The sequence below is a fragment of the Rhopilema esculentum genome, chromosome 11 (assembly GCF_057945365.1).
Source record: "Rhopilema esculentum isolate cy_ngs chromosome 11, ASM5794536v1, whole genome shotgun sequence".
Classification (NCBI taxonomy): domain Eukaryota; kingdom Metazoa; phylum Cnidaria; class Scyphozoa; order Rhizostomeae; family Rhizostomatidae; genus Rhopilema; species Rhopilema esculentum.
In genome coordinates this window covers 5,897,695-5,914,000 of record NC_142825.1, presented here as the reverse complement: position 1 = coordinate 5,914,000, position 16,306 = coordinate 5,897,695, and the positions used below count along the sequence as shown (strand labels likewise).

The 16,306-nt window shown below is 35.1% G+C and overlaps 1 protein-coding gene across 1 annotated transcript in view; it reads right to left on the bottom strand.

The window, feature by feature from the left end:
* LOC135693960 (kinesin-like protein KIF14) overlaps nt 1–16,306 on the bottom strand; it is a 67,767-nt gene extending 51,461 nt beyond the window's left edge. Inside the window, exons 1-12 of the mRNA XM_065212558.2 lie at nt 14,269–16,306; nt 12,639–12,870; nt 12,184–12,206; nt 11,770–11,854; nt 9,223–9,312; nt 8,769–8,821; nt 6,996–7,026; nt 5,895–6,002; nt 5,168–5,311; nt 4,527–4,648; nt 4,032–4,130; nt 1,727–1,800 (exon numbers count right to left, since the gene is read on the bottom strand). Coding sequence (XP_065068630.2) covers nt 1,727–1,800; nt 4,032–4,130; nt 4,527–4,648; nt 5,168–5,311; nt 5,895–6,002; nt 6,996–7,026; nt 8,769–8,821; nt 9,223–9,312; nt 11,770–11,854; nt 12,184–12,206; nt 12,639–12,870; nt 14,269–14,972 — 1,765 coding nt within the window. The 5' untranslated portion in view covers nt 14,973–16,306. The remainder of the gene's footprint in view (nt 1–1,726; nt 1,801–4,031; nt 4,131–4,526; nt 4,649–5,167; nt 5,312–5,894; nt 6,003–6,995; nt 7,027–8,768; nt 8,822–9,222; nt 9,313–11,769; nt 11,855–12,183; nt 12,207–12,638; nt 12,871–14,268) is intronic.

Here is a 16,306-nt window from a genome sequence, read left to right as displayed (position 1 = left end):
ACACATCTGTACCCAATTTGCTAAACGATACATAGTAAATTATTTTCAAGTATTGTTACTGCAGTGAGGGCTTCTAGGAAATGTGGCAACAGCCGAAAAGGTTACACTGACTTAGAGTCTGGTGTGAGATTCTGTGTAACTATTGAGGCTTGGTCTTTTGTGGCTTATTGGCTATCTACTGCTATTATGGACAGCTGGCATAGACAATTCTTGCGGAATGAATGGCTTCACACCCTCATGTATAATGGTTTATGGCCGAGGAAAACAAACATGAATTATACACAGAAAACGGTGTCGAGATCTTAAATGTGAAAACAATTGGTTGGATGATGCTTCGCGCAACCGTTATATGATAATAGAGTCACAAGAAATATTACATGGCGGATTAAAAGCAGTGGATAACTTAATTATTTATACATTAAAGATATCTTGGGTACACATTGATACCTTTATTTAACTTAAAGGTATTAGTAAATGTGAGATACATCGATCCTGGAAGTCTCAAACTTATTTTAGGCAATAAATCATGGATGATAAACGGGTATGATCACAAAATATCGCGGCATCTAACATGAAAACATTATGCCATTTCGTAATCCTAACACCACTCTTTGCCAAAACTACTGTGACATTAGGTAGGTGTTATTCAATATGCATGCGTCTATATAAGATATCTTTGATTGGGACAAGCTGTGGTGCTGCAGTAAGAGGTAAACAAAGATCAATTCAAAAAAGAAAATAGGATTTAGTCCTGAGACATTCACTTGCTGGAATTTTCTGGCACTCGCAAGAGTGTTTTTATTCCCATGGTTGTTCAAAAACACATCATATATATCAGCAGACAAAAACCTCTGTTTAGATAAAGGCACTTTCATTAGCCCGATGCATTAGAGACCATTTAGGTAAAATGAGTAGTTTTAAATAAATCAGTTGCTTCCGATAAAATGAGAAGTTCTTTCAGACAGACTAAAAATATGAATCGGAACACCTCTTATTTTCTAGTTTGCTTGAAGGAAATCTGAAATTTCATTAGAGTTAATTTCACGAGGGGTGTTTTAGACTTTGATTTTACTAGGAGTTCTTATTATTAGCTGATTAGTATTATTTTCTGTCATGCTTTCTTTTGGGTGTCAATTTTCATGCTTTCAATTGGTATTTAAGTCCGTATGTGCTGCTTAGATGCCATTGGGAATAATAGAGAAGAAAGAGTTCTGTAGTTTGGGCTTCTGCACGAAAGTTTTTAATTGCTTTGGGTCGGGCTTATCGTGCTTGTTTGGTATGCTGTTTCCACGCTGTTCTCTTTAAGACCAATTTTAGCAAAAGAACACTTGATAACAATTTAGCAAAATACGCTTGATAACAACTTAGCAAAATAGGCTTGATAACAACTTAGCAAAATACGCTTGATAACAATTGCCCGATCAACTAAAATAACATCTTTGTTGATAGGCCTAACAAATAAAAAATCTCTTAGCAATATCCACCATTTTAAAAGAGTTGTTGGAAGTTTTGGATACGTTTAAATAGTTGGGTTGATCTAAATTCATACGCAGACTTCTTTAAAGATTCAAGGATTGATTCAAGTGCATTTCGCAAAGTTTCAAAGCTTAATCTCATCTTATAAATAATTTATGTAGCGACAATATCATAATAAAAAGATTTATAAATTTCTTAGATAAATTTAGTTTATGCCAATTTACAGGAATAGGCAATAAAGGTGTTATACCTCTGATCGTTTTAGCATTTTTGTCCTCATTCACTCTCGCTTGGTTCACAATGTTTCGAGCCTGTCTAGCGTACCTGAAAAACAACCAAACTGCACTGATTGACCCAATTCTGCGAATTTTGATGATGTTATTTAATCACGTGAATAGGACCATGTACAACAAACATACAAAATGGAGAATTTCAGCAAGCTACACTGCCATCATAGGCATTGCAAATTGTAGTATGCTGGTCTCAAGAACCAATAACTTGATTTCCCCTAAACTTCCAAAACTGATACCGCACTACTTCATACGTGCAAAACAAGTACCGATTAATCAAGCCATCAACAAAATCATATTCAAGATACATCACATACTGTTCAATGATGGTTATTTTACATTATGCATTATCTAAAGTATATCGATGGATTCATTTGTACTATTATTACAAGCCATTACCTAAAGTATACTGGATGATATTTTTATTATTATAACAGGGCATTACCTAAACAATATTAGATGATATTTTTAATATAATAACAAGACATTGCTTATTGAGCAGTTACGGATATTTGTACTATATTTACAAGACATTACCTAAAGTATATATTTTTAATTACCTAAAGTATTAATTACCTTTTTTAATGAAAATAAACATTTGGAATAACTGCAGGGCATTACTTATGGCATTCTGATATCAAGACAGTATTGGGCATTAATTTAATAATATAGAAAATGTTAACATCGCTATTTTCAGGAAACGGAAATTGAAGTATTAAAACTAGCAGTGAATTTAAACACAAATTTTGCAAACATAATTTTGAAAATACACATGCAAATACCTAAAAATGTGTTTATAAACTTTCTAGAAAATGTTTGATGGATTTGGTTTACGAAAAACTAGTCTTCGAGGATGATAGTAATTCCGTCAAAAACCTAACATGCTTTTGTAAAGGCACAGAAAGAAAAAAATTGACAGTCTTCATAAGAAATGTGTGCTTTTAGAAATCATAAAGTATCTTTAACACGTTTGATAATGTGATATCTCTGATAATTTAACAGGCCAGACGGCTGTGAATTGAATTTGCGGACTTGTTTGAAAAAGCAAAAGCCACTTATAAAGTGTTGGAAATGCTATTTCAAGGAAAACCCGTTTGTGAAATATTCAACAGTGGTGGATAAATAAGCAAGAGGGCTTGTTTCGTAGTAGAAGAACATGAACGATATTGGTTTTTCGTGAGTAAATCAGCAGCAAACGACCGTTTAATCTCTCTAGGATTTCCGCACAACTGAGTTAAGAAAAATGCCGAAACATTAAAGGTTTTAAACTCTGCTTGACTAACATGTTCTACATTGAAATACATCGATCTTACGTTGCGCAGACTGATATTTCCATGAGCTAGCTTGGTAGTATAAATATCCAGCATGTATTGTAACAGCAAACTTTCGCTACCCAACGCAGTCAAAACAACCCGAAATGATTATATTCATTGCAGCAAAATTGTTTCCCAATAGAGTTATTAACTAGAAGCGTTAATTTTTCAGATGTTATTTGGTTCAATAAGAAATTCATAGTAGTTACCTAGCTATACTTCAGCGCCTGCCTTTATATAATATATGTTTACATTTGAGTATATAAAAACGCGCATATATAGGTACTCAAAATTCAAAATGAAATCCATTTGCCTATATCCCTTTCATCTTTTAAAACGACGAAGTTTTATCAAACTTGGTCCTTGTTATGAATTATTTCCGTTGAGCTTTTTAACAATATTTTTCTTAGAGAACAAGAATAAGTTGGTGTCATAATTATTTTTGATGAAACAGACCTTTTGTTCAAAACATCTGTTTGCCAACAAGGTGTTATAGTGGCTCCAGGCAGGCACTTTTGGTCGTAAAAGAGCTAACAACTGAGAAGTTAGAGAAGTAATTCAACCTGACGGATGTGTGATCAACCATGATTCAGCTGTGATTAATTTGTGATTTGCTATCAAATGGCTGAAATAATTTTTGATAACTTTTAGCTCCATTTTGATCGATTTGTGTTTAATCATGATTGTGGTTTGTCTATGATCATGATCAGCAATTATTTTTATTGATAATCAGCTATGATTGATCTGTGATCAGTCACAATTCAATGATGATGAAATGTGTAAAAGGTTTGATTTAGAAAAGATGTGATTCATCTATGATCAGTCATGCTTCAGTTGTGATTAATCTATGATCAACCTTGATTGAGTTGTGGTTATTCTATGAACAGAAGTGATCCAATTGTGATAAATATGTGGTTAATACTACCTTTTAAAAATATTATAGTTTCCTTACCTCAATGTGCTTAATGTTTCGGATATATGAATACTGGCAGGGCTGATTGTTGCAATCATAGCGGTTCTTGAATTTCCTCCAAGACTTTCTCTCAGTAGCCTAAAATTGAAAAACAAAAAAACATAGCAAGGCATAAATAACAAAACTAAACACTATAAGAGCTATAAGCCGTTGATTCGTGTCAATTTTTCAGGTAAAAATCTAAATAGTATATTGATCAATTGCTTACCACAAGAATGATATCATTGATGTCCTTGGAACGATAAAGATGATTCTAGCAAATTATGCACCCACCTGCCAGCTTAATCAGTGTTGTTTCCTTAAAATCATACCCAAAAAAGATAGCGAATAGAAAGATTTAGAAACCAGGATCGGCTTAATCGACACACAAATATGGATCAAGGATGGTATGGTGTGTACGTGGATGGTATGGTGTGTACATGGTAACACAACAAAATATAACAGTGTCTAAATATGTATACATTAACTTCATACCATGTTAAAGTCGATTCTCTGTAAGGTATAAAAATCTTCTTTTTTGGACCAGTTTGTTTCTCTGAAAGCAGGGAGATTACTTTGCCAAGAGTATGCAGCGATCGATTGATGCAGCTTCCTTCCTAAGATGTTACAAAATACATTGCATTATGATTGCATTATATAGAATGTTAGTGGCACATTACTAAGAAAAATTCCTACGCATGTTTCTCTGTATTTGAAGACATTGGATATAGAATCTCCAAGTGGTTGGAAAGTCCCTCAAATACATCTGAAGGAAATTTTGATGAAAGAAATGCAACAGAAGAAGCAAGACGAGTTGTTTTAAACTTCATTCAGCATTGAAGGACGACGAATCATCCGTTAACTGACACTTTCTAATAATGGACATTAGAAAACAACGGACAAACAATATTATACAGATATTTCTTTCCTTAAGTAAAAGCCTTACAAATAGTTAACACCCAGCAACAAGCATCTCCCTACAACGGGCAGTAGTTCTGTTTAGCAGGTTAAAAGGCTAAGAAAAAGATTATTAATATATAGTAATCGCTTTAAATACGGGCACGTCTTGACATTCTGAGAAGCAGGTAATCACTACCTGTTATTGAACTGAAGATGAAACCTAGCAAGAATGATACCTTGAGGCGATTATTTGCAGCTTCGTAATCTGCAGCCAGTTCCTCGTTTATAACCTGATTGGCTCTTTCACTGCCAGCAAGGTCGATCAGGTTTACCTTGCAGGATTTTGATAAATGCGTTTCCGTGTCTTCAAAGAAACCAGTCTGCAATGAAAAGCATCAACAATCTTATGCATCAACGTGCACCCTAGAGTTTGAAAAAATGATGACATTCTAGATTTTATGAGTACAAAACAGGCGTTGATTTTATGATGTGCGGGAAAAAGCATTTAGTTGTATTGTGGGTACAAAGTCTTATTAGCTTACCACCAGTAAACAAACCAAATTCATCTGATTTCCCAAATAAATGCTATAATTTAGTACAATAATTTTCTGAACATATCATGTTTCAAAGTTATGACGGTGATGATGGTGATGATGGTGATGATGGTGATGATGATGATGATGATGATGATGATGATTGATGATGATGATTGATGATGATGATGATGATGGTGATGTTGGTGATTATGATGATGATGATTATTATTATAATGATAATGATGACGATGATGATGATGATGATGACGATGTTGATGATGATGTTAAAAATGAAGATGAAACATCTTCCATGACATAGTTTACAACATAGAGCCAATGAAAACAAAGATTTAAAGTTTCATGAAAGTAACCAGTTTAGATACGCTCAGAGTGGAGGATAGAGTTACGTCGATAGGTTGTGGAATACCTCTGATTGATTCAAAAGGATAGTGAAAACAGAATGAGATCTGCTGCTTCTGTCGTTCATTCCAGTTGCCGCCGTTGCTCTGTTCCTATTGCCAACTGCAAGCCAACCCTAACGACAGATTGAATACAGCAAATGTTAAAGAGAGTTTCACAGTCTTGCGTCTAAATACAGTAGATGCATTCTTACTTAGATTGATCTGCGACCAAAGTTTAAAAGATTATCGCGATACTAAATATGCCTATTTACATGAGCTCCATTGTCTTAGAAGGGCCAAGGATATGTTCAATTTGCGCTGAACTTAAGTTTGACTGGAACGAGAAGTAACGAAACATAAGGTTGGTTTTTACCATCAGCAAATGAAAAGGATCATTGCAAAACCACTTTTAAAACAAAACATTCAGAACAATCTTGCAATGTATAAACAGATCCTTCAAAAGATCCTGCAACACTGCATACCTTGAAGTCAATTAAAACACAGATATAATATATAACATAGCATGTTACATAAAGCACATCATCTTTAAAATCATGCCCGATTGGGCGTGTTCTTAAAAATAAATGGACTTTTAAGACGTGGTTCTATGCAGCAAAGGCTGGATTGTTTATTTCAGAAAACAGACACTGCGAACCATTTCATATTTTAGCATTTAGTGGTAGTAGCTATATACAAAACTACAACAACTTTTGTTGTTGGCTCCAAAGCCACTATCCACTACCCGCTTAATTTTTGCCAGTTCCACAGATAATAAGCCCCATTTGCAAGGATGAAACCTTGCAAATGATATTACTGATCAACAATGAACAATGACTAGCTGAAAGTGTAAGCCAGCCTTAATATTCCAAACAGTACCCAGGAGACAAATAATGAACTCTTTAAACATGAAAAAAGTGAACTTTTTCTCTGTACTTGGTGGCGGCTTCGTTATCAAAGAATTACATTTCCTGAGAACACGAGCACAGTAATGAATGAAAGTGTTCCTCTTGTGATTTTTTATATATACCAAAGGTCCATTAGACTGACCATCAGGATGTCTATAGCAAATTATAATTCATAGTATATGTTTGGGAGCATTGGAAAAAACAGAAAGGAAAAAGACAAACCTCGATGTCTTCCCAGCCCGTGACTGTGAACCTAAAAATCATAGAATAAAATTTGACTTCATTTCTTTAGTTTCTTAAAATGCCAGCGTGTATTTTAAACGCCAGAGGAAGTACTTTTTAGCATAAGAATATAACTGAGCATGCATAAAAGAGGTCGAATTAATTTCAATTGAAGATGTAGAAAAATGTGCTTTAAGTTGAAGATATTGAAAAAAGCATACAGTGTGAATGAATGTCTATGGATTTAGAGCAGGAATCATTTTGGAAATGGCGGGAGTTTTTAGTAAAGTAATCTCTTGAAGAAAGCAATAACAGACAAGTAGAACACAAGCTTCCGCAACAAGCTTTCAAGAGGTGTGTTCAGCATGGGTGCATTAAAGACAAGTAGGATGCAAATAAAAGACTTTGGAAGAGTAACGAATTAAAAGCTTACTGCAGCTAGGCCCGTTATTATTTCACCACAGAAAACTGTGCAAATCTGAGAAAAAAGCATATGGAAGCCTGTAACAAACTTCAGGGTTCATTTGTTGAAAAATGGAAACATGCTGAGAAGTCAGCTGGTTGAAACAGCCAGATGCTGCTTTTAATGATAGCAGTAACAGTTGTGACCATTTTCTATGCACCTGTATGTGCACGACGGTTTTTCCTTCTAACAATACCGCCCAGAAAGAAGAAGATGCTCAACGTTCAGAAGGAAGGAGATGCTCCAACGTGAAAAGAGATCCTTAACAGAAATCCATTAGTTAATGCTCTTTCAATTCATTCCTTTGATGTCTAATAAGAAGTTACTGTGGTGTTGCTAGCAAAGGATGAGTGTAGCAGCAATGTTATGAAAAAGCCACGAGAAAGTTTCAAAAGAGAAACAAATTGACTTTTAACCAATTTCAGATTTGTAGAATGCAATGCCAGAGTTTTCTTATGTAAAATGACTAATTGATAATGGTTTTGAATGCAAAAGCCGAATGTTAATTCATTTGGAAGTAGTCGAAAGTAGGAAGTTTCACTTCAACAATCGACAACTGGTTCTCTTTGAATGGAACTTAACGAGCGGTACTTCAAAAGGTATTGCAAACTGATCACGGGAAATGGCTGTTAATTTGTTACTACGAGAAACTTCTAGACCACTTCATCCTTTAAGTTTGATGCTGAACATAAATATTTCTAGACTTTATGTGGTGCTTCCAAAAAGGAAAACACGTGTTTCAAAAGACTGTTTGCAATATTCAATGAATGGATTCAAAAAATCTACCCTGTATGGATGACTTGTAGGAAGCTGTTTGGTATGGTGTAAGGTTCAAATTTTGAAATTGTAAAGCAATTATCTCAATACAAGCCCCCTCCCCACAACTGGAGGAATTACTACCAGTTAATAAAAATACGTAACTACACCCTATTAAACACCTACGAGCATCAAAATCCTGATACCTCCAGGGATATAAAAACTTAGAAAAATAGCACCAATAGAAAAAAAGGCTATATCACTGTTGCCTGATATCCACATTAAGAGACATTAAGCAACTTAAAACAGTCCTGTTCTATACACCAAAAGCGTGTACTATATACTGTAGTTATCTTTCGAATAAAAATATGTTCTAGAAACAATGTTCCAACAACAGATAATGCCAGCAACAAACAAGTACAAAGTTACCATCTAGGATACAGAAAAGTGTTCAAGAGCCTAGGTTCAAGTGAAAAACATATGTTCTGATAGGTTTGTAAGGAACTCAAGGACAGAAAAAAGTTTATTTGTAAGAAGATAAAGTAACTGCTTACACAGACAGGTCTTGTACATAGGGTCCCTGTTCAGGATGCTCCCTGATCCGTAACTTCAAATAAAAGACAAAAGATAAAGTTCAATCGGAGCAAAGTTTTCTTAAAACAGGTAGCTGTTTTCCTAGAAAATAGTACGTAGAACCATGTTTCTTAACATTGGGTCTGTAAAAATCTTCAACTCTTTGAAGTCTCTTTATTATTTATATTTTGTTTTGATTGTTCAGATAGAAAATACATAAAGTTTACATCATAAAGTATTGATCTTCATGTCTAAATTTGCTAGGTTAACAGGTTCCGTAATTGCAAAATACTTAAAAATTCTATACATAGTCAGCTTCATGTCATTTTTATTTACCAAGATGCCCTGCAATGAAGGTTTGCTTGTTACAAAAAATGATAATAAACAATAATTCAAATCAATCGTCTAGCTGCACTGTAAGTTTATGCACCATACCTGTTTTGTGCTTTCTGGAGAATAGGTCAACAAGTCCCGGATTTTTTCATTATAGATTTCAAAGAAGCTTATTTCCACACTGAAATGTTTCTAAAAAAATTGAGAATACTAATCAACATAACTTCAATTGATTAAAATAGAAAGTTGAGAAATTTTTGAAGAATGATATTTCTTGAACCACTACTTCTGTATAGAAAGATTGGTGTCTCTTGATAAAGGTGCAGATGACTAGATGTTTCAGAAGCTGTTCACATTTTTCTCAGCCATTTTACCCAGGCCTTGCAAGGAGAGGCACTCCAGCTCAATCATGCGCCTCCGCATATGCAGGGCTGTCACAGGCCTTGCTCTAAGTAAAATGAAGGTGCTCCATAAAAAGAGCCCCTTAGAAACTCTAGGCGCTCTATTTCGCACCTCTAAGTAAATTTCCTTGAGAGCATCCTTCGAGAGCTTTAGGAGATCGAGAGCTTCATATTGAAAGCTTCGGAAGAATGTTAAATATGAAATTCAACGGTGATACCAGAAAGCACCATAATATGAAATAACAAAACATGCAACAAACACTATGTTAATATAAATATAGAAATATAATAAAACAAAGTCGCAAAATTGTTCAGATTTTTCTAGATATGTAAGTTGCCATCATTCGATGAGCTTTTATCAGTGTCAGTATCACTACTGTTATGTTTAGCTTCACATATTGCTTCATCAAAACGCATGGCTTTAAATCGAACATTTAACTTTGTTTCCTTTTTTCATGTTATCCATTCTATAAGAAACGCTAGAACATCTACTACTCGCAAAAGCAAATTAAAAATGAAAAGCAATGCGATAATTTGGACGGAAACGTGATCGCTGATTTGCACAGGCGCTTTTAAGTTATTAAAAAAATTGAAAATAATATATACTTCAATAGAAAATTAACGCTTGCTCGAAAATCAAATAAATCTGCCGGAGAATACGCTTGATGGCCTGTGTCCTTGATGGTTATTAGAGGGTTATTAGAAAAAAAATGATATTGAAAACCCAACGTTGAATTTGCTGAATTTTTTCTAAAGGGGTAATCTTACGAAAATCATAATATTGCGGTCTGTTGGGAAGATTGTTTATGCTTGATCAAGTTGATTCAACAAATTCCAAAAATTTATTTTGCTCCGTGTTAATATTGTTTTTACGTTTTGAGGGGCTCTATAAATCGCTCTCCAAGGCTTTTTTTGGGTGCGCTCTAGGCGCGCGCGCTCGATCGAGCGCCTTTCCGGGCAAGGCCTGCTGTCAATGGGGGGCGCGCTTTAGCGCTCGACCGTGCAGGCACGCGCCCGAGGTTATCTTTTAGAGCGATTAGTCGCGCGCCCAGTGATAAATATTACTCTTGAAGAGCGCGATTACCGGGTGCTGATAGGTCAATCCACTTAAGAAACTCTTTTTAGAAACGGAAGTTTGTTTCCACTACTCCGTTTTCGTATGTCTCTGTTTTCCGATCATTCAGTTTCCGTTATTCTTGAGCCGTTACCATTGCTGGCTTTTTTAAATACTTGGCTTTTATTAACTATGCTTGTAAATATTTTATCTTTTACATGTATAGCTATTTTATACCTTTTTCGTGCTAACATTGTAAATAAAGAGTTGATAATAATAATAAATGATTCCTCTGGCCCACACCGTTTTGGCCAAAACGAAAACGAGGGTTTTCCCATTACTCTGTTTTGTCCTTTTTCATATCCTTTGTTCGAGCTCATCTAAAAAAATTCTTTTTTAAGCTCATTCAAACAATTCTTTTTTAAGTGACTCCGTTTTAGATTCTCTCATTCAAACAATTATTTTTTAAGTGACTCCGTTTTTGATTCTCTCATTCAAAAATTCTTTTTCAAGTGACTCCTTTTTTGATTCTCTCATTCAAACAATTCGTTTCTAAATGACTCCGTTTTCCAATGACTTCGTTTTCGCTGTTCCATCTTCATCTTCAAACAACTCTGTTTTCGGTTGATAACGTTTGAAGATGAAACATCACTATGTCGCACGGTTCCCTTCACGATTACTCCCGAGGGAAACATGAACATAGCTACACAATGTGTAGCATTCAGTTCATTTATTAAAAGGTTTGTCACGTTTAATGATTCAATAGAAACAACTTTATCGCTTTTTGTTAAAAAAAATTTGATTTGCGCGCCCCACTTTTATCACGCGAGTTTTTGGCCGCGCGCGTTGATTTCTGATCGTGAAAGCCCTGCATATGCCTAGAAACTTCTATGAGCTTGATTTATGGAGCACCTATTGTGTTTAGACTGTCTAAAAACTAAATGCAAAAAAACAAATTTTGTTATTTATGACATTTGATCATGCTCAGTTGAGCGACTAACAAGATGAAGATGCTCAGTTTTTCAAGCACCCGCTTTTGGCTCCTCACAAGGCCTGATTTTACCATTTATGGCATTCTAAAATCAACACTGCTTATTGTTAATCAAATCATTAGTTTTATATCTGCAATACGTGCCCTGCATGTATGGCCTGTTCTAAATGTGCTGCTATTACGATGTCTGAGTCCGTTATTACCTTCCTGTCTGAATGAATTTCTTTGAACAGTTCCTCACAGAACCTTGGTATAACCCCAGCTTCATCTCCATCATATCCAGTCATTCTAAAAATAGAATGAAACTAATACAATATTTATGCTTAATGAAAAAGAGATACAGAATAGTACTAGCCAGAGAAGGCTACAATGGTTTGGGAAAGTTAGAAGGGAGAATGAAGGAGGAGTACTGAAATTTGTGGGAGAATATTTTTAGGAGATTCCTAGAAAAAGACCGGTTGGAAGTCCAAAGACATTAAGGAAATGAGCTGGAGGGAAACACAAATTACAAAAAGATGGAGAACGAACGACCAAAAAAATGGGAAAAGATTGATTGTGAATAATAATGATAGTGATGACGATTAAATGAATGAAAGAGAATAAATTTTGATACTTACGTGTAGGATTTCCCAGAACCAGTCTACAAAAGAGAAAATAAATTACATGTTACACATCAGATAAAAATGTTGAATCGTGCATTCACAATGACTTTGTTAATAATACAATTAACATCCTTAAACAGGCTAGAAGAATAAATGTTACATAGATGAATAAATGAAAAAATGTGTAATGAATAAATTATGATTGTTTAAAAAGACAATTTATTAAAAACTCATTGCTTCATTCCTACTTCTTACTTCCTCAAAATAGTTTGCAATCATTTCTACTTCTTGTTTCCTCATAAGTTTCTTAAATCTTACTCCTGTCTGATTATAAATTCAAGACAAATTGTATTTTTCAAGCAGAGTTTAAAGATTTTCACTTAGAAACAATAGTTACTACTCTGTTTATTCAGATCAATGAGTTTATTATTTCATATTCTTTATAGTTTTATATTCTTTATATCTTTTACCTGGCCATATGCAAATAAACAAGTGTTGTAACCCTGTATAACTCCTTCCAACAAAGGTTTGGCTGTTGCAGTGTATACTTTCTCTTGACTGGCATAGCTTTGGTCAGTTGTACCAAACGACCAAAATGACATGTCATACGTGAAGTGATGAGGGTTTCCATTGGTTTCTGTGACACAAATTGAATTTTCATGCACTTCGACTACACATGACACATCTGTATTTTGTTCTTCTCTGTTGGGGAAAAAATGAACTTAATCATCAAAGAATATATCAAAGAATGTGCTAACAAGCAATTATCAGAGATTATCTAAAATGCTTTGGATTTTTGGAATAGCTTATAGAAAGCATTAAAAGGGACATTGTCCCCAAACTGAAATTATGGGCCTGGGTATTTATGTTTTAACAATCACAGATGCATTTACCAAGACATACACCAAGACATGCATAAGACATGTACTGTATTTCTGAGAAGCAGGCAATAAATGAGCAAAACTTTTGCACTTGGATGATTTAGCCACTTGTTTTGCTTCGGGTTTGATCAAGTTTCTAGTTGATTTGTGCTTTGAAACAAAGTAAATAAACAGCTTTAGCAAAAATCAGCATAAAAACATAATCAGCATATAAATGAAGCAGCTTAAATGTGGTGTATATTATGTGAAAGCTGGCCTGGAGTTTTGGAGGAAGAGATACTTTTTTAGCAGGATAGGAAAATTTTCAAAGTATGCAAGAAATATAATTTTCAATTTTTACAAGAAAACAAAAATTTACAAAATGTTAAGTGCAGATTTAAAATAAACATTTTGGGGAGCTTAAATAATCAAGTGGCAGATGATTAAATAATCAAGCCAGCAGAGTCTTTGATGGGAGTGAGGAGGTGTTATGTCTTGATCAAATACCTCTCATTAAAGGGCCTAACAGGATTTGAATCTCTGCATATACAAAAACTGGGCCTTAGCTTGAATAAGTGGAAGCAAATCAAGAAAATACAGCAATGAGAGCACACAGCAGCCTTTGTAGTTTAGATACAGGCTAAACACCTGCAAATACACATTCCCTTTAGTTATTAGATTTATAAAAAAAATTGAAGAAGCTTTTAAAAGTAATATTTCAAAAGAGTCCAAACACCAGACATACATAAATTGCCAGCTAAAACAAGAACAAAGTTGAAAATGGAAAAAGATTTTTAATTTCATTCAGTTGCTATATACTTGGTCTGTCATATATCTTAAATTTCTTTATATAAAGAAACTTTATATTGCCAAATCATGTTAAAAATGGGCACACAGCTTTGATTGCTCTGTCTTGTGTTTTTTCTATGTCCCCATAAGCTTATTTAGTTTTATCTATTGTTTTCTTCCTTAAGCTTTTTGCAATTAAAAATGTATGATTAGTGAATGTATTTAAGAAAACTAATTTGATGTAACCTGTAATTACATTGGGGCTGAAAAAAGTTTTTGAGTTTGAGATAGGAACATAAAGGTGCAGATTTGATACTGGATGGAAATCAGAGGAGCAAACCTAGAACCATTATCATCTACACACTGGAACATATTTTGCTTTTCAAATATATTATCCTGAGTGTGTAGAAAATCATTTGAAAAATGGGGCTTCTGCATTTCAACACATTACCTCTCTGAAAATGGTCGAACTCTGACAGCTACAAAAACCGAAAAGTTTCCAGAATCAACACAGGCATCAAAATTCCTCTTCCCTGTATTAACAGATATTTCTTTAGCTGAAAAATTGTCTCCTGATTTCACTCTGTTGAAGCTGTCATCAGGAGTACAATCGCCCATTTTAAAGTCACTTTCACATAGATTGTTTGAAATGGGCATTGGTTTTATTTCAGCGACAGGAACATGTTTGCAGTCTCCTTCATAACTTTCTTGATCTGTGAAATAAGTATCACTTTCATTCGCAACAGCCAGTCTTTTCTTTGGTCTAAACTCTTTTCTTTTCTCTGAGTCTCGTTTGGTTTTACCTTTAAATAATCCAAGTGGAGTCTTTGTAGAAACCGGGGTACAACGTGGAGTAATGAGTGCGGGTGTTCCACTTTTGGGACACGAAGGTGTCTTCCTAGAGCCAGATCTTATGAGCTTTCTGGAACCATCAGTATTGCTTTTTGGAGACTTTTTAAGATCTAATCTGGATCCGAATGTATTTGTTGTGCTTTGCAGTCGACGAGTGACTGGTGTTTTTGAATTTGGTGTCACACAAACACGTCTTTTCGTTTCGCTTTTTTCGCTGGTTTGGTACTGCTGGAGAATATTACCACATGACTTCTGCTTGGAAAAATTTCGCGGGGGCTTTTTGCTCACTGAAGACGCCTCCATCCCTCTTGGTGCCAATATGATCTTCCTTGGTCAGAGGATGGCCTAGCTAGTTATTCCTTGAAACTGTCAGCCAACTGAGCATACAGTTAGGTGTGTTCTACTCTGCACCTGGCATTGCCAATTTTCTTCGTAATCATCACGGTTTGTAACAGCTTTAATTATATAAGATCATTAACAACTTCCAATAACAACGCCATATTCATAAATCAAATAAACTTTTTTTCAATCACATTCTGAATTATTTTTATGAAATGGCGCCAATTGAAATCGTCGTTTAGCACTGCATCCTGGGATTGCTCCTCAGAGTTATTGTTTCTCGGTATCTAATCTACTAATCTACTAATCTACACCGTAAATCCTCGAATCTCCCAGGGGCTTATGATAGTTTATAGTAGTTTCCCTCTATTATCTTTGGTGCCACAACCTTGATAACAAACTTCAGCAAAAATTCAAAAAAAATTGTAGGGAGGGCGCTACATCCCCCTTCGGCCCCCCTCGGGCTCCGGCGTTCCTGCTTTAAAACTAACTTCATTGTGTCACCTTCCCATACCAACTACCAACTGCTTCGAACAATGTTACAGTTTGGCACAAAAATTGTCTCTTTCTTTGGACCAAAGTACCATAAAATAGACCAACTAGGTGAAAGTTTAGTGTTATGAATCACCATTCATCAATGTGTTGTCATCAATTGACCATTGGCTTACAAGACGATCTCTAGCTTGTTTGGTGTCCAAGCCTTGAGAAAGTGATGTCGGACAACAACTTAAAGGGGCAATTTACAATAAGAATTGAATTGGCCATACCACTTGAATTGACCGAAAAAATGCTACAATAGCAATTTCTTGATCTTAAGCAGGGGTGGCGCTATGGGGTGTCACGGTGTAGAGCAGATGTCCTCCAGGCCCGTAGCCAAAGGGTGGCATGGGGTGGCAATGCCATCCCTGGAGCAACAGTACACCAACTGTTTGCCACCCTAAGAATTTATCTCTGATAGGATTTTTCGTCGTTTTCATTTCATTTCCATGACAATTTGAATGAAGTTAATACTGGCGGAATGAAAATTGGTTATTGGGGTCTCTTATTACCCATTTAGGACTCATAAAAGTGTCTTGCGATTGCGCTCAAAAAACCTGTTCGCTGCTTAGCAAAAAACTTGGCACTACTTATTCACTCCACAGAAAAATTGCCCGAACGTCTGCGTGGAACAAGTTAGTCAGGGCATTTCAAAATCACAAATTATGCGAATAACAATTTTGGGGACAATATTGTGTTATATAGACATGCACTGCTAAAATCAGGAGCTGTCAAAGTAGGAATGTTATTTTCTGTTTTGT